Source organism: Rhipicephalus sanguineus, chromosome 10, assembly GCF_013339695.2.
Source record: "Rhipicephalus sanguineus isolate Rsan-2018 chromosome 10, BIME_Rsan_1.4, whole genome shotgun sequence".
NCBI lineage: Eukaryota > Metazoa > Arthropoda > Arachnida > Ixodida > Ixodidae > Rhipicephalus > Rhipicephalus sanguineus.
In genome coordinates, this window is record NC_051185.1 from 3,381,865 (window position 1) to 3,407,004 (window position 25,140).

Consider the following 25,140-nt stretch of genomic DNA (forward strand, 5'->3'; position numbering starts at 1 on the left):
AATGTGAGAACGGCTCACACTTGCACTGAATTCTCGAACGTACTTACACCACTTTCTTTGTTACAAGCGTTCAATGACTTTTCTGAAACCTTTGTCGGTAATAAACTATAAAAAATAGTGATTAATCGGACGTTCATTTGTAACTCGTAAATACGATGGAGGAAACAGTTTCACAGACCGACAGGAAACCTGACCTCGTAAAAACTTGTTGCCACCGTTGTGTGTGTGTGTGTGTGTGCGTGTGTGTGTGTGTGTGTGTGTGTGTGTGTGTGTGTGTGTGTGTGTGTGTGTGTGTGTGTGTGTGTGTGTGTGTGTGTGTGTTTGAGAGGAGCGGTGGAAAGAAGGAAATGACGCATCCTGTGGAGTGAAATATAGTTTTCGATATTAACATTTTTACCTGGAATGCTAACACCAGCCTGACTGTTCGAAGGAAACGAAGGATATTTTTAGGTGCTTCAGCGGCACGTCATCCATGTCGGCGCAAATAGAAAATGATTAGATAGATAGATAGATAGATAGATAGATAGACAGACAGACAGACAGACAGACAGACAGACAGACAGACAGACAGACAGACAGACAGACAGACAGACAGACAGACAGACAGACAGACAGACAGACAGACAGACAGATAGACAGATAGACAGATAGATAGATAGATAGATAGATAGATAGATAGATAGATAGATAGATAGATAGATAGATAGATAGATAGATAGATAGATAGATAGATAGATAGATAGATAGATAGATAGATAGATAGATACTTTCCGACAATGCGAGTTGCATTTCTCGGCGAGAAATAGTAGCCATGAGATGGCGCCACGCACAAATGTCCCCTAGTGTGCCTCGATGTGTGCGCCCCCCTTAGGGTGTTGCCATTCTTTGAAGGGGCTGATGCCGCCACGACGCCATTTTTTGCCCCGCGTCTCGTGCCTCTCAGCGCAGCTGCCGTAGAGGGGTGAGACGCCGGTAAGAAGCCGTGGGCTAAAATATGGCAGCCGCGCCGCAGTAGACGCCGCAGATGTCCTCACCCTGGACAAAACGCGCAACAAAACGCGCATCAAGGCACCCTAATGTCCCCAGGATTTGGAAACATTTGCGCGTGGCGCCATCTCTTGGCGGTAGCAACAGCGTCCTGCCATAACTGAATGGGAAATAGGCGAAAAAAAATCGTATCTCTTGAAAAAAAGCAAGCTATCAAAAACGACTCTGGGTTCTGTACAGTAGAGACCTACTGGAACGCTTTGGTAAAATTTCAGTATCGCACTACGAAGCGTGTGGCTTCCCAGGACAATTGAGCACCGCCCATTAGAAACACATGGGGCCCTATTGTGAAATTTTAAACGCTTCGGGAAGCCACGCGGTTTGTGCTGCGACACTGTCACTTTAACAGAATGTTCAAATAAATCTCTACTGTATAGAACCGGGAGTCGTTTTTGACAACAAAGTTTTTTCGTCGGATAGAATTTTTTCGCCTATTTCCCATTCAGTTACGGCAGGCCACCGCAGTCACCGACGAGAGATGGCGGTACGTGCCTGGTCATAGACATTTATTTATTAACGCAGCCTGAGGGTATATCGCGATTCCGTTATTTATTTATTTATTTATTTATTTATTTATTTATTTATTTATTTATTTATTTATTTATTTATTTATTCGTAGACACGCTTCGCACGGCCAATCCGCGGTGGCGCTGCTGTATGGTGTAGCGCAGCTGCATTTGTTTAGTGCTAATCACATTGACGTCAGCATTCATCCAGAGACGCGGTTGGTTGGTTGGTTGGTTGAAAAAACTTTATTTGGGTCCTGCAAGGCGCGCGTCAGCGCGCAGCGGGCGAGGTCTCTGCCAGAATTTTTTGAACGTGTAGTGTACACCATTGAAGAAGTGTTGTCCTTACCCGCCACGGTGGTCTAGTGGTTATGGTGCTCATTGCTGACCCGCGGTTTGCGGGATCGAATCCCGGTCGCGGCGGCCGCATTTCGATGGAGGCGAAATGCTAGAGGCCCGCGTACTTTGATTTAGCTGCTCGTTAAAGAACGTCAGACGGCCGAAGCCTCCGGCGCCGCAGCGTCCCTTGTAATCATATATAGCCCCAACGGTTATTATTAACTGTTTCCCTTGCCTCGTTAAGATGATCCAATGCGTCTTGACTGTATCCGCAACTCCGTTATGCACCCTCTCCCTCATAGTTCTCGCTCATACACGAACAATCCTTCTTCGACGGAATGACGTGCGAGAGGAGATATTTACAGCAGCCTTTCATTTTCTCTGCTTTGTTTTATCTTCGGCCGCACTTCCGCCACATTGCATTAAAAAGAAGAGAGAGAAAGCGCCCTGCATAGCATAAAAGTTGCAAACGTACATCGGCTCGCCATATCAAGCACTGTGCGAACACCGAAAGCAGCAGCGATGGAGACCTGCTGGTGGTAAGCGCTTTCAATACTGTAGGAGCTACGAAATGGTCAAGGCCTAGTGCAATGCATTCGGCTCCGTCGATTTAAGTGAAATCTTCAGAAATTATTGCTCATTCCTTGTTCTATCAGCAATAAATAAGGTTTTATCTTATCTTAGAAACGCTGCTTCCAGCAGTTTGAGATGAAACGAATTTCATTGTACTAGACGTTATCACGGGCCAAGTCGGAGCAATTATGCTCGCCTATTTAAGTACACAGGGCCTAAAAGCGGAGTGTTTCCTTAACTTATCCCGGGACGTTATCAGCGTGCGGTTCTCAATTTGTGTTTCAACTCGCGTGCAGTGTGTTCTTCCTTGCAACGTTCGCCGTGGCAACCACGGGGGCGGTTTCTTGGAGCCCCAGGGAAGTGGACGCCGCCATGGAGATAGCTCGGGAATCCCTGCAGGCATACGCGGAGGCCCACTCGGCGCGCATGCGCAGAGACACAGCTGGCAAGCTCAATATCTCATTACGTTTTGGAGGGCAGCGCGAAAGCAGACGTTCCTTTGGCAAGCGATTTGGGCGAGTTGGTTCACGGTTACCTGAGGAAAAGCAGCGCAAGAACCTGGACGAGCGCTGAACATACAGCTGAATATTTATTTCATTTACGACGTGTTTCAAAGCGTAGCTGGTCTTAATTCCTAGCGCTTATGTGCCACAGATATTGGGCAAGCCCCACTACTGCTCCCCTCTAGTCCATAAAGAATGAAGAATTCGTCCTCCCTGCGTTTCCTTTTCATCTATTTCTCTCCGTCCGCCGGAACAAACTTAAGTGCCACAGATATTGGGCAAGCCCCACTACTGCTCCCCTCTAGTCCATAAAGAATGAACACTTCGTCCTCCCTGCGTTTCCTTTTCATCTATTTCTCTCCGTCCGCCGGAACAAACTTAAGTGCCACAGATATTGGGCAAGCCCCACTATTGCTCCCCTCTAGTCCATAAAGAATGAACAATTCGTCCTCCCTACGTTTCCTTTTCATCTATTTCTCTCCGTCCGCCGGAACAAACTTAAGTGCCACAGATATTGGGCAAGCCCCACTACTGCTCCCCTCTAGTCCATAAAGAATGAACAATTCGTCCTCCCTACGTTTCCTTTTCATCTATTTCTCTCCGTCCGCCGGAACAAACTTAAGTGCCACAGATATTGGGCAAGCCCCACTATTGCTCCCCTCTAGTCCATAAAGAATGAACAATTCGTCCTCCCTGCGTTTCCTTTTCATCTATTTCTCTCCGTCCGCCGGAACAAACTTAAGTGCCACAGATATTGGGCAAGCCCCACTATTGCTCCCCTCTAGTCCATAAAGAATGAACAATTCGTCCTCCCTACGTTTCCTTTTCATCTATTTCTCTCCGTCCGCCGGAACAAACTTAAGTGCCACAGATATTGGGCAAGCCCCACTACTGCTCCCCTCTAGTCCATAAAGAATGAACAGTTCGTCCTCCCTGCGTTTCCTTTTCATCTATTTCTCTCCGTCCGCCGGAACAAACTTAAGTGCCACAGATATTGGGCAAGCCCCACTACTGCTCCCCTCTAGTCCATAAAGAATGAACAATTCGTCCTCCCTGCGTTTCCTTTTCATCTATTTCTCTCCGTCCGCCGGAACAAACTTAAGTGCCACAGATATTGGGCAAGCCCCACTACTGCTCCCCTCTAGTCCATAAAGAATGAACAATTCGTCCTCCCTGCGTTTCCTTTTCATCTATTTCTCTCCGTCCGCCGGAACAAACTTAAGTGCCACAGATATTGGGCAAGCCCCACTACTGCTCCCCTCTAGTCCATAAAGAATGAACAATTCGTCCTCCCTGCGTTTCCTTTTCATCTATTTCTCTCCGTCCGCCGGAACAAACTTAAGTGCCACAGATATTGGGCAAGCCCCACTACTGCTCCCCTCTAGTCCATAAAGAATGAACAATTCGTCCTCCCTGCGTTTCCTTTTCATCTATTTCTCTCCGTCCGCCGGAACAAACTTAAGTGCCACAGATATTGGGCAAGCCCCACTACTGCTCCCCTCTAGTCCATAAAGAATGAACAGTTCGTCCTCCCTGCGTTTCCTTTTCATCTATTTCTCTCCGTCCGCCGGAACAAACTTAAGTGCCACAGATATTGGGCAAGCCCCACTACTGCTCCCCTCTAGTCCATAAAGAATGAACAATTCGTCCTCCCTGCGTTTCCTTTTCATCTATTTCTCTCCGTCCGCCGGAACAAACTTAAGTGCCACAGATATTGGGCAAGCCCCACTACTGCTCCCCTCTAGTCCATAAAGAATGAACAATTCGTCCTCCCTACGTTTCCTTTTCATCTATTTCTCTCCGTCCGCCGGAACAAACTTAAGTGCCACAGATATTGGGCAAGCCCCACTATTGCTCCCCTCTAGTCCATAAAGAATGAACAATTCGTCCTCCCTGCGTTTCCTTTTCATCTATTTCTCTCCGTCCGCCGGAACAAACTTAAGTGCCACAGATATTGGGCAAGCCCCACTATTGCTCCCCTCTAGTCCATAAAGAATGAACAATTCGTCCTCCCTACGTTTCCTTTTCATCTATTTCTCTCCGTCCGCCGGAACAAACTTAAGTGCCACAGATATTGGGCAAGCCCCACTACTGCTCCCCTCTAGTCCATAAAGAATGAACAGTTCGTCCTCCCTGCGTTTCCTTTTCATCTATTTCTCTCCGTCCGCCGGAACAAACTTAAGTGCCACAGATATTGGGCAAGCCCCACTACTGCTCCCCTCTAGTCCATAAAGAATGAACAATTCGTCCTCCCTGCGTTTCCTTTTCATCTATTTCTCTCCGTCCGCCGGAACAAACTTAAGTGCCACAGATATTGGGCAAGCCCCACTACTGCTCCCCTCTAGTCCATAAAGAATGAACAATTCGTCCTCCCTGCGTTTCCTTTTCATCTATTTCTCTCCGTCCGCCGGAACAAACTTAAGTGCCACAGATATTGGGCAAGCCCCACTACTGCTCCCCTCTAGTCCATAAAGAATGAAGAATTCGTCCTCCCTGCGTTTCCTTTTCATCTATTTCTCTCCGTCCGCCGGAACAAACTTAAGTGCCACAGATATTGGGCAAGCCCCACTACTGCTCCCCTCTAGTCCATAAAGAATGAACACTTCGTCCTCCCTGCGTTTCCTTTTCATCTATTTCTCTCCGTCCGCCGGAACAAACTTAAGTGCCACAGATATTGGGCAAGCCCCACTATTGCTCCCCTCTAGTCCATAAAGAATGAACAATTCGTCCTCCCTACGTTTCCTTTTCATCTATTTCTCTCCGTCCGCCGGAACAAACTTAAGTGCCACAGATATTGGGCAAGCCCCACTACTGCTCCCCTCTAGTCCATAAAGAATGAACAATTCGTCCTCCCTACGTTTCCTTTTCATCTATTTCTCTCCGTCCGCCGGAACAAACTTAAGTGCCACAGATATTGGGCAAGCCCCACTATTGCTCCCCTCTAGTCCATAAAGAATGAACAATTCGTCCTCCCTGCGTTTCCTTTTCATCTATTTCTCTCCGTCCGCCGGAACAAACTTAAGTGCCACAGATATTGGGCAAGCCCCACTATTGCTCCCCTCTAGTCCATAAAGAATGAACAATTCGTCCTCCCTACGTTTCCTTTTCATCTATTTCTCTCCGTCCGCCGGAACAAACTTAAGTGCCACAGATATTGGGCAAGCCCCACTACTGCTCCCCTCTAGTCCATAAAGAATGAACAGTTCGTCCTCCCTGCGTTTCCTTTTCATCTATTTCTCTCCGTCCGCCGGAACAAACTTAAGTGCCACAGATATTGGGCAAGCCCCACTACTGCTCCCCTCTAGTCCATAAAGAATGAACAATTCGTCCTCCCTGCGTTTCCTTTTCATCTATTTCTCTCCGTCCGCCGGAACAAACTTAAGTGCCACAGATATTGGGCAAGCCCCACTACTGCTCCCCTCTAGTCCATAAAGAATGAACAATTCGTCCTCCCTACGTTTCCTTTTCATCTATTTCTCTCCGTCCGCCGGAACAAACTTAAGTGCCACAGATATTGGGCAAGCCCCACTACTGCTCCCCTCTAGTCCATAAAGAATGAACAATTCGTCCTCCCTGCGTTTCCTTTTCATCTATTTCTCTCCGTCCGCCGGAACAAACTTAAGTGCCACAGATATTGGGCAAGCCCCACTACTGCTCCCCTCTAGTCCATAAAGAATGAACAATTCGTCCTCCCTGCGTTTCCTTTTCATCTATTTCTCTCCGTCCGCCGGAACAAACTTAAGTGCCACAGATATTGGGCAAGCCCCACTACTGCTCCCCTCTAGTCCATAAAGAATGAACAATTCGTCCTCCCTGCGTTTCCTTTTCATCTATTTCTCTCCGTCCGCCGGAACAAACTTAAGTGCCACAGATATTGGGCAAGCCCCACTACTGCTCCCCTCTAGTCCATAAAGAATGAACAATTCGTCCTCCCTGCGTTTCCTTTTCATCTATTTCTCTCCGTCCGCCGGAACAAACTTAAGTGCCACAGATATTGGGCAAGCCCCACTACTGCTCCCCTCTAGTCCATAAAGAATGAACAATTCGTCCTCCCTACGTTTCCTTTTCATCTATTTCTCTCCGTCCGCCGGAACAAACTTAAGTGCCACAGATATTGGGCAAGCCCCACTATTGCTCCCCTCCAGTCCATAATGAATGAACACTTCGTCCTCCCTGCGTTTCCTTTTCATCTATTTCTCTCCGTCCGCCGGAACAAACTTAAGTGCCACAGATATTGGGCAAGCCCCACTATTGCTCCCCTCTAGTCCATAAAGAATGAACAATTCGTCCTCCCTACGTTTCCTTTTCATCTATTTCTCTCCGTCCGCCGGAACAAACTTAAGTGCCACAGATATTGGGCAAGCCCCACTACTGCTCCCCTCTAGTCCATAAAGAATGAACAGTTCGTCCTCCCTGCGTTTCCTTTTCATCTATTTCTCTCCGTCCGCCGGAACAAACTTAAGTGCCACAGATATTGGGCAAGCCCCACTACTGCTCCCCTCTAGTCCATAAAGAATGAACAATTCGTCCTCCCTGCGTTTCCTTTTCATCTATTTCTCTCCGTCCGCCGGAACAAACTTAAGTGCCACAGATATTGGGCAAGCCCCACTACTGCTCCCCTCTAGTCCATAAAGAATGAACAATTCGTCCTCCCTGCGTTTCCTTTTCATCTATTTCTCTCCGTCCGCCGGAACAAACTTAAGTGCCACAGATATTGGGCAAGCCCCACTACTGCTCCCCTCTAGTCCATAAAGAATGAACAATTCGTCCTCCCTGCGTTTCCTTTTCATCTATTTCTCTCCGTCCGCCGGAACAAACTTAAGTGCCACAGATATTGGGCAAGCCCCACTACTGCTCCCCTCTAGTCCATAAAGAATGAACAATTCGTCCTCCCTGCGTTTCCTTTTCATCTATTTCTCTCCGTCCGCCGGAACAAACTTAAGTGCCACAGATATTGGGCAAGCCCCACTACTGCTCCCCTCTAGTCCATAAAGAATGAACAATTCGTCCTCCCTGCGTTTCCTTTTCATCTATTTCTCTCCGTCCGCCGGAACAAACTTAAGTGCCACAGATATTGGGCAAGCCCCACTACTGCTCCCCTCTAGTCCATAAAGAATGAACAATTCGTCCTCCCTGCGTTTCCTTTTCATCTATTTCTCTCCGTCCGCCGGAACAAACTTAAGTGCCACAGATATTGGGCAAGCCCCACTACTGCTCCCCTCTAGTCCATAAAGAATGAACAATTCGTCCTCCCTGCGTTTCCTTTTCATCTATTTCTCTCCGTCCGCCGGAACAAACTTAAGTGCCACAGATATTGGGCAAGCCCCACTACTGCTCCCCTCTAGTCCATAAAGAATGAACAATTCGTCCTCCCTGCGTTTCCTTTTCATCTATTTCTCTCCGTCCGCCGGAACAAACTTAAGTGCCACAGATATTGGGCAAGCCCCACTACTGCTCCCCTCTAGTCCATAAAGAATGAACAATTCGTCCTCCCTGCGTTTCCTTTTCATCTATTTCTCTCCGTCCGCCGGAACAAACTTAAGTGCCACAGATATTGGGCAAGCCCCACTACTGCTCCCCTCTAGTCCATAAAGAATGAACAATTCGTCCTCCCTGCGTTTCCTTTTCATCTATTTCTCTCCGTCCGCCGGAACAAACTTAAGTGCCACAGATATTGGGCAAGCCCCACTACTGCTCCCCTCTAGTCCATAAAGAATGAACAATTCGTCCTCCCTGCGTTTCCTTTTCATCTATTTCTCTCCGTCCGCCGGAACAAACTTAAGTGCCACAGATATTGGGCAAGCCCCACTACTGCTCCCCTCTAGTCCATAAAGAATGAACAATTCGTCCTCCCTGCGTTTCCTTTTCATCTATTTCTCTCCGTCCGCCGGAACAAACTTAAGTGCCACAGATATTGGGCAAGCCCCACTACTGCTCCCCTCTAGTCCATAAAGAATGAACAATTCGTCCTCCCTGCGTTTCCTTTTCATCTATTTCTCTCCGTCCGCCGGAACAAACTTAAGTGCCACAGATATTGGGCAAGCCCCACTACTGCTCCCCTCTAGTCCATAAAGAATGAACAATTCGTCCTCCCTGCGTTTCCTTTTCATCTATTTCTCTCCGTCCGCCGGAACAAACTTAAGTGCCACAGATATTGGGCAAGCCCCACTACTGCTCCCCTCTAGTCCATAAAGAATGAACAATTCGTCCTCCCTGCGTTTCCTTTTCATCTATTTCTCTCCGTCCGCCGGAACAAACTTAAGTGCCACAGATATTGGGCAAGCCCCACTACTGCTCCCCTCTAGTCCATAAAGAATGAACAATTCGTCCTCCCTGCGTTTCCTTTTCATCTATTTCTCTCCGTCCGCCGGAACAAACTTAAGTGCCACAGATATTGGGCAAGCCCCACTACTGCTCCCCTCTAGTCCATAAAGAATGAACAATTCGTCCTCCCTGCGTTTCCTTTTCATCTATTTCTCTCCGTCCGCCGGAACAAACTTAAGTGCCACAGATATTGGGCAAGCCCCACTACTGCTCCCCTCTAGTCCATAAAGAATGAACAATTCGTCCTCCCTGCGTTTCCTTTTCATCTATTTCTCTCCGTCCGCCGGAACAAACTTAAGTGCCACAGATATTGGGCAAGCCCCACTACTGCTCCCCTCTAGTCCATAAAGAATGAACAATTCGTCCTCCCTGCGTTTCCTTTTCATCTATTTCTCTCCGTCCGCCGGAACAAACTTAAGTGCCACAGATATTGGGCAAGCCCCACTACTGCTCCCCTCTAGTCCATAAAGAATGAACAATTCGTCCTCCCTGCGTTTCCTTTTCATCTATTTCTCTCCGTCCGCCGGAACAAACTTAAGTGCCACAGATATTGGGCAAGCCCCACTACTGCTCCCCTCTAGTCCATAAAGAATGAACAATTCGTCCTCCCTGCGTTTCCTTTTCATCTATTTCTCTCGTCCGCCGGAACAAACTTAAGTGCCACAGATATTGGGCAAGCCCCACTACTGCTCCCCTCTAGTCCATAAAGAATGAACAATTCGTCCTCCCTGCGTTTCCTTTTCATCTATTTCTCTCCGTCCGCCGGAAGAAACTTAAGTGCCACAGATATTGGGCAAGCCCCACTACTGCTCCCCTCTAGTCCATAAAGAATGAACAATTCGTCCTCCCTGCGTTTCCTTTTCATCTATTTCTCTCCGTCCGCCGGAACAAACTTAAGTGCCACAGATATTGGGCAAGCCCCACTACTGCTCCCCTCCAGTCCATAAAGAATGAACAATTCGTGCGCCGGAATAGTTATGTGCCGCAGATATTGGGCAAGCCCCATCCACTGGGCCCCTGAAAATGAAGAAGGGAGCACACCAACTAAGATTTCTGGATATATATAACCAACAACTTCTTCAATAAACACCGGGACTGCACGTTTCAGTTACGCTGCTTAACCATCAGTGTGAAGTGCTTGGGCGGTGTTCTTTTTTATGAGTGCACAACAGCACGCCTCATTTCCGTACAAACTGCCGCGTCAAAAACTCCCATTGTCACTCAAAGAGACAGTAGGATTGGGCGTGTTGGTACAACATGACAAAGAGTGCTTAACAGCGCAGGAGGGGATCGAAGAGAGGAAAGAGAGCGCTGAAATAACTGCCAACCTTGGCAGTTCAGCGCTCTGTTTCCTCTCTTCGATCCCCTCCTGCGCTGTTAAGCACTCTTTGTCACTCAAATATTGCACGTATACTTATCACCGTGCGCGCGCAAGGACCACGAAGAAGAAAATTGTAACTAAATTAAAGCAGGTACAACGAAGCCTTAACTAACAATCAACAAAAATATCACGAGCGAATTTAGAGGAACATTACCGCGACGTTTGAGAATCCATGAAGTTCTAATTTAATCGGTTCCCTTTGGTCGACTGGCAGAGGCTGGCCGTGCGGGCGGCTGTCCATTCGCCTCACTGCGCCACCAGCACAGCCGGCGAGCGACCACGGAAGCCGTGGAGCTCGCCCGAGTGGCACAGCTCTTCGAGGAGACCACCAGGGAGCTGCTGAGGAGGTATATGCTCTCTCCCCTTCTATGCCTTGCAACCTTTTGTGGTATTTAACAACACACACTGAAAGCGCCACTCGCTCGGAGAGTGAGAAAACGCGCAAAACACAGGCCACCTTCTAGTTCTCTCGCCAGCACGCCATGACGTCACAGATTTTGACGGCGTCTGCAAGTTTCCGAAAATTTAATTGAACCAATGTGACGAAAACACGCGAAAAGACTTTGAAATTTGTGGCTTCCTTTGTGACACTCACGCGCTGAAGCTTCGCGCGGGATTCGAAAACGAAACCTTGCCCTGCACTTCCTCTTCTCTTGATGATGCTGAAATTAATGACAGTTGTGGAAGAATCAGTGAACTGATTTGGCGTTTCTCCTTAGCGCCCCTTTAAGTGAACTTACTCTGGGAATGCGCACCTCAAGTCCTTAGGGCAGCTTTTCTTTCTTTAAAATAAACGTTACGTTCTGGACGCACGTGTTCACTTCCCTGCCGCACTCCATGGAGTTGTTTGCGCTTCTTTGAATCTTCCGACCAAGGGTGCTCAGATTTGCTACTCAGTGCATCTGAGTTGAGCAAACGAAAGCACTGATGGACATAGGCGTGTGCACAGGGGGGAGGGGGGGGGGGTGTCCCCCTAGTCACGTAAGAGGAAGGGGGCGCGAAGTCTACCCCATACTTTGACTTAAAGGGGCACTGACATAAAATTTCAAGCTCGCGATGTGTCCTTCATTCGATTGTTCGGTATGCATAAGTATTTTTGACCAAGTTTGAATGGCGTGCGTCACCTGGAAGTTACTTTATTTCGAGGGCCAGGGGCGTAGCCAGAAATTTTTTTCGGGGGGGGGGGGATTCCACTATACTTTATGTATATATGTTCGTGCGTGCGTTTGTATGTGTGCGTGTATATATACGCAAGCAAAACTGAAAAATTTCGGGGGGGGGGGGGTTGAACTCCCCCCCCCCCTTGGCTACGCCCCTGTCGAGGGCAAAGAGCGTACGAAAGCTCAAAGGGGCTCTCAGTCACCCTGCGACATCGACACTACTGGGACGCGGTCGCTGTGGCGCGTACCATCCTGAGTGACGATGCACTAGTAGCGATGACGTTAACGATTCGAGTGTTTTTATCGTGGCGCCGGCGCCTGGAAACGCTCTCCCTCTTCATGCCTGATCTTCGTCGCGCCGCTTTGAATGATTTCATGAAATTTCAAGACGCAAACCACCACGAAAAGACAGGCGAAAGGAAAGAGCATGATTCGACGTGTGTTCGTCAGTCAGCATCTCGAGGATTGTGTTGTTGGAAGAGCGGAAAAAGCGGAATAATAATAATATCTGGGGTTTAACGTCCCAAAACCACGATATGATTATGAGAGACGCCGTAGTGGAGGGCTCCGGAAATTTTGACCACCTGGGGTTCTTTAACGTGCACCTAAATCTAAGTACACGGGCCTCAAACATTTTCGCCTCCATCGAAAATGCAGCCGCCGCGGCCGGGATTCGATCCCGCGACCTGCGGGTCAGCAGTCGAGCGCCATAACCACTAGACCACCGTGGCGGGGCAAAAAGCGGAATGAGTGTGTCGTTTCACTACACGCGAGGTACACGCGAGATACACGCCGACACGATGAAAAGCTATCAAAGTGGAGTAGCGTATAGATAAATATCATCGCTAACAAGTAATTGTCTACGTCACTACTTTCTGTAGACAAGTGGTCAGCTGGGGCGCGGTCTGGAGGTGGCGCTGCCGGCGCGAAAAAATGGCGGGCGACGTGTTGACGGCGACGTGTTGAGCTCGTTGTATGATGGCGACGGACACTCCGGCGACGTGTTGAGCCCGTTGTATGATGGCTCGCAGGAACTCGGGAGGTCCGTCGCGGAGGGCGTCGTCCCACAGCTCTTTTTTACGTAGCGGGCAGAGGAGGGGTGGTAATGGAGGGAAAAGTTTTGCCGTGCACTCGATAGTGACGTGGAAGATGGAGGGTGACCTGCCGCAGCCCGGACAATTGTCGGCATAACAGTGTGGCCAGAATTTGTTCAGGGAGACAAGATTAGGAAAAGTGTCGGTTTCCAACTGACGTAGTGCCACTGCTTCCTCTCTCGAGAAGGACGGTGGTGGCGGAAGGTGAGTGCAGCGAACGCTTCTATAATGACGGAGAATGTCTCCGTAACGCAGCAAGGGATCGCCCCACCCTGAACTGGTCGTTTCACCACGCCGGGCCGCCCGGAGGGAAATATCGCGGGCAACTGCATGTGCGCGTTCATTGCCCGGCAGCGAGGCATGACCAGGGGCCCACATTAGGTGGATTCGGGAAGGTGTGATTGAATCATTTTGCGGGATCTGTTTGAGAATTCGTTGTGCCGCTCTCGGAATGCCATGTCCTGATAGTAACACCCGGCATGCCTGTTGCGAGTCCGTCAGTATATACACTTCCCCTGGAACATGAACGGCGTGTCGAATGGCGAGAGCAACGCCGAGAATTTCTCCGTACGCGACGTTAGTGCCGCGCATTGCAACAAAGTCCTTCAGGGATTCATTGCCATCCAGCACTACGGAGGTATAGCCCTCTTGAGTGCGCGCTGTGTCTGTGTAATAGGGCCTGGGATTCTGGGATGTTATCGGGCATGCGGTTAAGGTAACGCACACGAGCTTTACGCCGTACTTTGTCATGCACTGGGTGCATATTACGCGGCAAGGGATGAATATTCAGTGCCTTGCGTAGAGCGGGTGATAAGGTCGTTGGGCGGGTTTCAGTTTCAAGTGGTGGGACAGAGTGCCCTAACCGTGCGAGGAGATGGCGGCCAGTACGTGTGAGCAAGAGGCGCTGGCGGTGACTGACTCAATGTGCCTCTAGTAATTCTCCTAGTGTGTTATTTGTTCCTAAATTAAAGAGACGGTATGTGGAAGTATAGTGCGGGAGGCCATGGGCCAGCTTCGTCGCTTTACGAATGAGGGCCTCAACGCGAAGTTGTTGCGCTTGGGTCAACCGCTGAAAGGGAAGATGGAGGCACGTAGCCAGGATTTTTTTTCCAGGGGGGGGGGGGGCAAAGCCGAATTGTTCGAAAGAAAGTCTTTCCATGGCAAAGATAAAACAAATGTTGCCTGGGAATATAGAAGGCCGGACGAATTTCGGGGGGGGGGGGCGCCCCCCCCCTGCCTACGTGCCTGGGAAGATGGCATGTAAGACGGCTAATGATGCATGCCTCCACCAAGCGCAGCAGGTCCTCTTCTCGAAGAACCGAGCGCCTGTTAGACCCGCCGGATCATGGCCAGAATTTGCTCAGTTTGTCGGGATAGAAGGGAAACAGTATAGTCAGACCTGCCATCCGCCTGGACGTGTAGGCCGAGGATGCGAGCACGGTTGACCTGTGGTATGGACCATCCACGTGCACAGTGATGGGCGGCATAGGTGAGGGCCTGCGGGAGCGAATGATTATGAGCTCCGACTTTTGCGGAGCACAAGTTAAGCCCCCTTTTCTCGCATACTCGGAGACAGTGTCGAATGCTTGCTGCAGTCGCTCCTGGATAGCACCGTCGCAACCGCGTGTACACCAGAGAGTGATGTCGTCCGCATAAATAGCGTGAGCGACATCGGGGATCTGATCGAGAAGCCGGGGGAGCCCTGCAAGCGCGATATTGAATAGAGTGGGGGAAGGAACAGAGCCCTGTGGTGTCCCACGCCCTACAAGGCGGATTGTACCTGATCGATGCAGCCCGATTCCGATGGTAGCTATGAAGACAAAGCTATGAAGACAAAACTGTGCATAGGCAAAAATCAGATGTATGCATTAAGGGACAAGGAAGGCAAGGTCACAACCAATAGGGATAGAATAGTTGAGGTAGCGGAAGAGTTCTACAGAAATCTGTACAGCAGCCGAGACAGTCAGGCTGATAACGTAAGAAGCAGTAATAGCCCAGAGGAATCTGACATCCCACCAGTATTGACAGGAGAAGTAAAGAAAGCCCTAAAGGGAATGCAAAGAGGCAAAGCCGCTGGTGAGGATCAGATAACATCAGACCTGTTGAAAGACGGTGGAGAGATAATGTTAGAAAAACTGGCCACCCTGTATACGAAGTGTCTCTCGACGGGGAGGATACCAGAATCTTGGAAGAATGCCAACATCATCTTGATCCATAAGAAAGCGGACGTCAAGGACCTCAAAAATTACAGGCCCATCAGCTTACTGTCCGTTGTCTACAAACTATTTACAAAAGTAATTGCTACCAGAATTAATAAGACATTAGAGTTCAATCAACCAAAGGACCAGGCAGGATTTCGTACAGGCTTCTCAACAAAAGACCATATTCATACTATCAATCAGGTGATAGAGAAATGCGTGGAATACAACCAACCCCTACACATAGCCTTCATAGATTACGAGAAGGCATTTGACTCGGTGGAGACGTCAGCAGTCATGCAGGCACTGCGGAATCAGGGTATCGACAAAGCCTATACAAACATAATAGAAGAAATTTACAGCGGATCCACAGCCACGATAGTTCTCCATAAAGAAAGCACCAAAATCCCAATAAAGAAGGGCACACGGCGGGGAGACACGATCTCTCCTATGCTATTCAACGCGTGTTTACATGAGGTTTTCAAGGACCTAGATTGGGAAGAATTAGGGATAAGAGTTAATGGAGATTATCTCAGTAACCTGCGATTCGCTGATGACATTGCATTGATGAGTAACGCGGGAGACGAATTACAGCTCATGATTACTGAACTGGATACGGAAAGTAGAAGAGTAGGTCTGAAAATTAATATGCATAAAACTAAAGTAATGTGGAACAATCTTGGCCGAGAACAGCGCTTTGCGATAGGTGGCGAGACACTGGAAGTTGTAAAGGAGTACGTCTACTTAGGACAGGTAGTAACCGCGGAGCCGAACCATGAGAGTGAAATAACTAGAAGAATAAGGATGGGATGGGGCTCATTCGGCAAGCATTATCAAATCATGAATGGTAGTCTACCACTATCCCTCAAGAGGAATGTATATAACAGCTGCATCTTACTGGTACTTACCTACGGAGCAGAAACCTGGAGACTTACAAAGAGGGTTCAACTTAAATTGAGGACGACGCAGCGAGCGATGGAAAGGAAAATGATAGGTGTAACCTTAAAGGGGTCATGAAGCACCCCTTGGGCTTGTTGAAAAAACACATCCTGCGGAAAGCTGACACGGCTATGAACTGCTCTGCCAAATATTACAGTCGTGCGCGCCGCGTAAAGGCCAGAAGCGGAGCGCGAAGTTGCCGTTTCCTCAGGCGCCCTCTTTTCAAACAGAGGCCGGTTCTCACTCTCGTCGGTGGGCGGGGCGTCTGCACGTTCACGTCGCGGATCTGCCAGTTTACGTCGCAAGAGGCATAGCACAAGCGAATCACAGCGGGAGAGCGATCGCGTTTCATGACGCGCGCTGACGTAACTTCTTTCCCCCGTGCCATCTCTCCCTGTCTAGCTTCCAGTGCGCTCGTCGGCACTAGAAAAGAGAGAAAGCGCTGGGAGCGTGCGCCAAACCCCCGTAACCCGCTGATTCTTGACGGATTCGAGAAATTTTTGCGGCAATCGATTCGGGAGACAGTAAACTCCTATACTGAGGTCATTAGATCATCACTTGGAAAAGTGGTTCATGACCCCTTTAAGAGACAGGAAGAGAGCAGAGTGGGTCAGGGAACAAACGGGGGTTAAGGATATCATAGTTGAAATCAAGAAGAAGAAATGGATATGGGCCGGGCACGTAGCACGTCGGCAGGATAACCGGTGGTCATTAAGGTAACTGACTGGATTCCAAGAGATGGCAAACGCGTGAGGGGGAGACAGAAAATTAGGTGGGTAGATGAGATTAAGAAGTTTGTAGGTATAACGTGGCAGCAGAAAGCACAGGACCGGGTTGATTGGCGGAACATGGGAGAGGCCTTTGCCCTGCAGTGGGCGTAGACAGGCTGATGATGGTGATGGTAATGTCAGCGTGTCGCCACGCTTGGGGAAGTGTGCCTTCGCGCCAGTATTCATTAAAGATATGGGTGAGGTGGTTGATATCCGCGTCACTCAAGTTACGAAGGGTGGAAAATCGAATTTGGTCAGCTCCTGGAGCCGTGTTTCGTCGTAGGTCCTGTAGGACCACCCGCACCTCGTCCGCGGTTATGTCGGCATCCAGCAATTCATTCTCCTCACCCACATACGGGTAATCCGGGTATTGTGGTGGCGGGCCTGTGGGACTGCATTGATGTTCTAGTTCCGTGAGGAGCAAGGCAGAATCGTCCCGGTACTCGTGCGTTATAAGATGTGCAGCTGCTGAAATGTTTTTCTCTTTGATGTGTTGGGGTCTCTGAGCGAACGTAGAATCGACCACGTTTTCGCTGTGCTTAATGTGCCTGAGAGGCGGTTGCAAAATTGTCGCCAGTTATTCCTGGTGAGGGACGCTGCGTACTCCTGGGATTCCCGTGTAACTTCTTCTATACGTTTGCGAAGTGTTTTGTTGAGGCGTTGTCGCTTCTATCGCCGCGTCAACCCTCTCCGGGTGTTCCAAAGGTGAAGTAAATGCGGATCTATGTCTGGTGTCTCGGTTGTGGTACGCACTGTACGCTCAAGATCGTCAGCGAGAGACTCAAGCCATCGTTCGTAGCCCTGGCCCTCAGGCGGGTCCTGGTGGCGTTCCCTGAATTTCGTCCAATCTGTAATACGCGCATTTTGCTCCGGCCTGCACGCGCCTCGTAACGACAGGATGGTTGCGACAATATAGTGGTCACTGCCAAGGTGCTCTTCTAAGGACCCGTGCGCTACGACTGGGCCAGTATTGCGGACAAAGGTAAGGTCAGGACAGGTGTCCCGAGAAACACTATTGCCTGTACGAGTGGCGTGCTCTGGGTCGGTGAGCAGTGTGCATCGCATGTTACAGATAAAACTCCATAAGCGGGTTCCCTTGGATTGCGATTTAACGTAACCCCATGCGACATGTGGAGCGACATGTGGAGCGTAGAAGAGGAGAAACATCTGGCGTCTTTCGTTAAGCAGCTGGCGTCTTTTCGTTTTGCTTTAGAAACATCTGGCGTCTTTTCGTTTTGCTTTAGAAACATCTGGCGTCTTTTCGTTTTGCTTTTAGAAAACATCTGGCGTCTTTCGTTGGTTTATTTCATCAATCAACGGCGTTTTGAACAAAATTTTTATTGTTTAATCACGCACAGGAGAAATCTCACCAGGCACTACCTTGGAGGTAAACAATGGCTGCTAATGGGAATGAGAGACAGAAGAAGTCGACTTTTAGCTAACACTTACACTTCTACTTCTACTAACGTTTCCTACTGGAACATGCCAATGGCTGCTAATGGAGAATGAGAGACAGAAGAATTCGGCTTTTAGTTAACGCGCACGCTGCGAATTTTTTATTGTTCAACAACGCACAGGAGAAATCTCCCACCGGCACCACCTTGGAGGTCAAGATCTGGTACTAGCGTTAAGACTGGTTACGCACTACGACGGGGACGAACGGGTGCCCCTTTAAGGAGCTTCGCCCCTAAAATTGGAGGCAGCAGGATCAGCGGCGTGCCTCGCAGTATTCACTTCGGGTGTCTGCGCTGTTACCGAGGGACGCGCGTCGGCGTTCCATGCTCGTTGGAAACTGTCGTGGAGGCAGACAAATGCTCTATCGAAACAGAGCGGGTAATAGGCCGAACTCCCTTGGCGCTCAGGTTGAGAAGACAGGCCTTGGACGAGCTGGTGGACGGGCGTTCCTGGCTCATGCTAGGAGAAACACGCCAGGACAGCTATGGCCCCAGCAGGGGCGGCTGCCTGGGAACCACTTCAGAGCTGCAGAGACGTGGGGAGCGGTGAAAAGCAAACGCACAGCAGCGAAGTCATTGGCTGCTTGCGACGACGAACACGGCAACGTCGTAGATTCACAGCTCGGGAGCGGGCACGGCGAAACCCGCCGTAGTCGAAGGAGCCGAGACACGAGCGTCCGCACTCCACAGTTGCCAGGGACAGAATCCTCCAGTTTTATTGCAACCGCGCCGAATAGGATGGCCTGGTAGCACATATGTCACTGCCCCGTTATAATGGGTACGCTCATAGGAATGGGTACGCTCATCCGTTGCAGTGAGAGGAAAGTGTGAAAGATAAAAGGCACGTTCGTGTTGCGTCCGTTAGTGTTTGGCGATAGCTCAGTGGGCTAAACGCCCGCCAGCCATCCTCGCGGACCGAGGGGTCATGGGTTCGACTCCTGTCAACGGAACTTTTCAGTTTTTTTTTCTTTGCCATCTGATGGCGTTCACTTTGCTGACGTATTTCCGTGACGGAAACACGTCATGAAAGTCTTGGTGGACCCCAGCATAAAACACTTTCGTGTTAAAAAAAGCTCCCCGACGCTCGCCTGGCTGACGTACCGCGTTTCCCGCTCGCCCTGTGAAAAATCATGGTCAGGCTGGAGGGAAGACACGACGCGCGTCGCGTTTCACGACGCCTTGAAGGAGTGTTTATCGAGTACCAGTGTTTAATATGTGCTTCTTCATGCTATCTTTGTGCGGGATTCACCATATGCAGTGCCCAGATATAGGTTAAGAACTTCAGCTACCACAAGGGTTAAATCATGATCATAGGCGTAAGTCGTCAGGCCGGAAATGTCACTAAGCGTCAACGTGGGTGCGTCCACATCAAACGGTGCAAACACGAATAGACATTGCACGAGTTCTCATATGTCAATGTATTATAAACATTCAACTGTACTTATATGAATTCACGTTTCACTTTCGTGTTATACAGATTCCTATGACAGAGGGATCAGCCACGATTTTTTAACACTTCGGAAAAAAAAAGCACTATATGAATGTTATGTCGAGCGAGGAGTGTCATGAACACATGAAATGTTGCGTGGCAAAAGCGTAGAATCACACCAAGCGTCAAAACATGTGAATTTCGCGACGAGTTGTTGGTTTAAAGGTCGATCAATTAAAAAACACACAGGCATAACTAATTATCATTATCAACAATAGCATCAACAACGTGCGCAGCTGCGCGTGTTGCCTTACGGACGCGTAGTGGGTACATGTCGCCAACTTGCAAAAGGAAGAGTTATGTCGGGCACGTCACAACTGTATACTTGCAATAGGCGTTGTAGGATGGCTTGAAATAAGGGTCGATTTACAGGCGCACCGACGTTCCTCCACCGAGAAGCGAGGCCAGGCTAGTGATTGAGAAGGCTATGCGAACAGGGTCCGATTACGCGATAGTGTTCTTGAAGCCGAAGCGGTGTCAGCGCGCGTTAAAGAACCCCAGGTGGTCGAAATTATGCGGAGCCCTCCACGACGGCGTGCCTGAGTCGGTTTGGGACATCAGACCTCGTAAACCAATCAAGTACGCAACTTGAAGTTGGCTCATGTTAAAGGAACTCATTGATTGGAGAATTGTGAACCGCCAATATGTTCTGTGATCGCGGAATACACGACGCAGCTCCGGCGAAACCTGGAGAGAAGACGCTATCGAGAGGCTGGAAGCGACGGACATCAGCTCGACAGCGCTGTCCGGCTTCTGCCCGCTCACGAATGTCACCTGCAACTCGACCAGAAGATACCGCGAAGCCGACGGGAAGTGCAACAACCTTCAAAACCCGGGATGGGGCTCAGCGAATTCTTGCATGAATCGCTTGCTTCCTCCAGCCTACCAGGACGGTGAGCTTATTTTCTTTGCTGCCAACCGAGGGCAGAGATGCAGAAACACTCGGGTTCCGTTGTTGTGCCACTCTGTCCGCATTGCTCATTGGCATACATTGCTTACCGTAATTACCACGGGCAGGTATATGACATATGTCGCATGCAGAGGATAACTCTGAAGCGTGTCTCATCGTAAATGAGCTTATGAGAAAATATTTAGCAATGCATCCCCATTCAGCGCACTTCGTAGCAATGCACTGCCAGATTGAACGTGTGTACGGTAGCCAACTTGACATGCTCTGGTTAAACTAAGATTCTTTGAGATTCCTTATTTCAATTTTTTCCCTCTTACAAAAAAAGGAGATAAATGCTTGGACAGGAACAGAAAGCTACAGCAAAGGAGCTTGACGGCGTTCCTGCCCATGTTTGGCATACAGGATATAGCAAGCAGGGCATATAAGTAAATATACAATGAACATAACAAACACAGGCGAGCAGCACATAGAGAAGTGATACACATTTCTGCAAAGGAATTACATGAAAAGAATGCTTACATAAAAGAATTATTTCACATGGGCTACGTATAGAAACCAGAAACGGCGTACATAGCCTTCGTGTACAAGTACAATCTCTCGCCTCTGACCGAAAACTTTAGAATTTACTTCAGCCGAAAATGTAATTGATCACAGTTACTCAATACTGCCTAGAATATTTTTGGTTACATGTGAAAAGTCGTTTGTATCTTGACTCAAATGGGATGGCTGTCCCCGCAATGACAGTGCCGCCGATAGCAGTGCCGCGCCCAAAAGTCTGCTACTACAGTGAAACCTCGGTGATACGATCACAGCGCATACGAATTTCGGGGTGATACGAATTTTTCGTTGGTCCCGGCCAAGGCCCATTGGCCTGCAATGTAATGGAGTACGGTTGCTGCGAACCGATTTTCACCCAGCGACGTTTGATACGAACGTACGCTACCGCCCAGACACGAAGATGTGCTGTCCGCGCTGTCGCGGAAGACGCGCCAAGCACGTGCGAACGCGGGAACCCAAGCGTGGGCATGCCAACCGCCAAATCGTCATAATCACGGTGTAAGAAAAACACTTTTCTAAAGGTGGATGAGGACCGAAAGAAGGCGAGGACGGTCTTGGCGAAGGAGTCAGGACTCAGAACGTCAACATGCGCGACCGTTGATGTCGCACTTGTGCGGGCACGGTCGTAAATCTCCCAAAAAACATCCCCAACACCTACGCGACAACAAAATCAGACCACAGGACTGTGTTTCTGTAATTTTGTAGCCTTGATCCATCGCGTCAAAGCACTTCTTTTGTTACTTTCGCTGCAGTACTCTGGTGTCATGCAAAAAAGCATACTAAAATTTGGAAGGGGCTACTTCTGTCGCGGGTCACAATACACCTGGTTCATTAACTAAATACGCGCGTACGGGCCGTATATTTACAAGTGCTGGTATAATTGCCGACATCTAAAAACTGACAATCAGTCATGGTTCTTCCTGATGCTGCTACGGCCCTGAAAAAAAAATAAATGAAAATGTACGCCACCTTTCTTTTGTCGCATGCTAATTTTCTATGCTTTCTGCTGATACGAAGTTCGGATGATACGAATATTTTTGGTAGTCCTGTGAGATTCATATCACCGAGGTTTCACTGTATATGATACTTGCTCAGGCCTTCAACCCTCAACCATCGTCACGAGGCACTCGCAAGAGACAAAGCTGCAGTTGCCGTGCATGTAGTTGTATGTAGTTGCATGCATTACGTCCTTTCCATGGCGCAACGAAGTTTAATTGCGTGAAAGTTCACTGGGGGGACTGCGTCGCTTTGGCGGGAGCTGCGAACTTTGATCAAAAGGGTGCGCTATCTCGACTGAGATCAGCATACACGGCTCTTTGTATACGTGCTGCGTTTACTTCAGCACGAAAAGCGCTTCTCTCCCTGGAGCGGCCGTATACCCTTGCGCGTAGAGTTACGCCAGATCGGATCCTAATGGAGTTCGTATAAAAATTTCAATTTGTTGCTATCGCATACATTGCTTCGCCCTTGCGGCGAAACTGTGACTGTTGTTCTAATGTCCGTCCCAGGTGTCAGTTCTCCACGTGTGGCAGCCGACGGCAGTCCGTTACCCAACGCTCGCAAGATCTCCTACACGGTTCACCCGAACGTAAGCAACCCTGCCACCAACATCACGCACATGGTGATGCAGCTGGGACAGTTCATCGATCATGACTTCGCCCTGGCGCCTCTCATGCCCGATCCAGGGGAGATCGTCAACCTCGGAAGTGAGTGCTCGCCAAATTAACTACATTTTTAGGGGCGAAGCTCCTTAAGGCGGCACCCGTTCGTCCCTCGTAGTCGTAGTCGTAGTCGTAGTAGTCGTAGTGCGTAACTAGTATTACGCTTTGACCTCCAAGGTGGTGCCGGTGGGAGATTTTTCCTGTGCGTTGTTGAACAATAAAAAATTCGCAGCGTGCGCGTTAACTAAAAGCCGAATTCTTCTGTCTCTCATTCCCCATTAGCAGCCATTGGCATGTTCCAGTAGGAAACGTTAGTAGAAGTACAAGTGTAAGTGTTAGCTAAAAGCCGACTTCTTCTGTCTCTCATTCCCATTAGCAGCCATTGTTTACCTCCAAGGTAGTGCCTGGTGAGATTTCTCCTGTGCGTGATTAAACAATAAAAATTTTGTTCAAAACGCCGTTGATTGATGAAATAAACCAACGAAAGACGCCAGATGTTTTGTAAAAGCGAAACGAAAGAACGCCAGATGTTTCTAAAGCAAAACGAAAAGACGCCAGCTGCTTAACGAAAGACGCCAGATGTTTTCTAAAGCAATGGTTTTCTAAACAATGAAAATTCACAGCGTACATGTAAAATTAAAGTGAGCTGCAAGTCGTCATAACTCATCGAACCTTTAGTATAAACGCGCCCGATCTCACGTCGGTGATGATGTACTGGGCAGAATTCACGGAAGATTCACGGTTTACCGATGAACCTCCGCAGCTTCGCCCACTCATCATCATTCACTCCGTGGATATGCTGTGATTTTTTGTGCTGTAATATAATGAATAGAGCTAGAAGGTGTTCGTCGTCAATAACTACACAAGACCAAGAGACACAAGGTGAGCGCGAACGACCAACTGGTTTATTATTGCGATAACAATTGCGTGGACAACCTCGTCTCATGTTCGCCGTCGCTGTGATATACTGCGTTTGTGTGTGTGTGTGTGTGTGTGTGTCTATATATAATATATATATATATATATATATATATATATATATATATATATATATATATATATATATATATATATATATATATATTATAAAGATGTTTATTGGCGGACACTCGGCGAAGATGAACGACAGCGACAGTCAAGGCGGGGCCGACTCTGCGCGAGCTGCGCTCTGTCCGAAGAGGGCAACCCACTAGAAGGGGCCGAAGAGGACGACCCACTTCAGGGTTCCAATAAGCTTCGCTACAATTACTCCGGGTGCGAAAAGGGAGCCGCCTGGCGACCTAACAACTTGTCACAATGAGCGGGTCATGGTACGCCTTGAGGCGCTCCACGTTTACAATGTCGCGCCCTCGACGGCGCATGTCCGAGGATGGATCGACGGGTTCGATCAGGTAGTTTACAGGGGATGTGCGTTCAACGACACGGTAGGGGCCTTCGTATTTGGGCAGTAGTTTTGAAGAGAGGCCAGGTGCAGTGGTAGGGATCGAGAGCCATACGAGCGCTCCAGGGAGGAACGTCGGCTCAGAAGTGATTCTGTCACCGCTAATGCTCCTCTGCCGCTCTTGGTCATGCGTAGTGAAGGTCTTGGCAAGTTCGCGACACTCTTCAGCAAGTCGGGCGGTAGCAGAAATCGGCGCACACTCAGACCGATCCGGCTTGTATGGAAGGATTGTGTCGATTGTGTGCGAGGGGTGCCTGCCGTACAATAAGAAAAAGGGAGAAAAACCAGTGGTGCTCTGAGCGGCGGTATTGTAGGCGTAGGTGACGAAGGGCAGAATGGCATCCCAATTGGTGTGATCGGCGGCGACGTACATGGAGAGCATGTCGCCGAGCGTACGGTTAAAGCGTTCGGTGAGGCCATTCGTCTGCGGGTGGTAAGCAGTAGTTTTGCGGTGAACAACGTTGCGCTCTTTTAGAATGGCTTCGACGACTTCTGACAAGAAGACACGGCCTCGATCACTGAGCAGCTCCTGAGGTGGACCGTGACGTAGCATGAATCGGTGGAGCAGGAAGGAGGCCACATCGCGCGCTGTAGCCGCTGGGAGGGCGGCAGTTTCGGCGTATCGCGTGAGGTGGTCTACAACGACGATGGCCCAGCGGTTACCAGCGGACGTCAGAGGAAGTGGCCCATACAAATCGATGCCAACACGCCCAAACGGCCGGTCAGGGCAAGGGAGAGGTTGCAGACCTGTCGGCGACAGGTGCGTTGAAGTCTTGCGGCGCTGACAATCGAT

At 49.2% G+C, this 25,140-nt stretch overlaps 1 protein-coding gene across 1 annotated transcript in view; it reads left to right on the forward strand.

Moving 5' to 3' along the window:
* Positions 1-10,907: 10,907 nt before the first annotated feature.
* LOC119372305 (chorion peroxidase) overlaps positions 10,908-25,140 on the forward strand; it is a 59,951-nt gene continuing 45,718 nt past the window's right edge. The window contains exons 1-3 of the mRNA XM_037642779.2: positions 10,908-11,020; positions 20,453-20,670; positions 22,754-22,951. Coding sequence (XP_037498707.2) covers positions 20,637-20,670; positions 22,754-22,951 — 232 coding nt within the window. The 5' untranslated portion in view covers positions 10,908-11,020; positions 20,453-20,636. The remainder of the gene's footprint in view (positions 11,021-20,452; positions 20,671-22,753; positions 22,952-25,140) is intronic.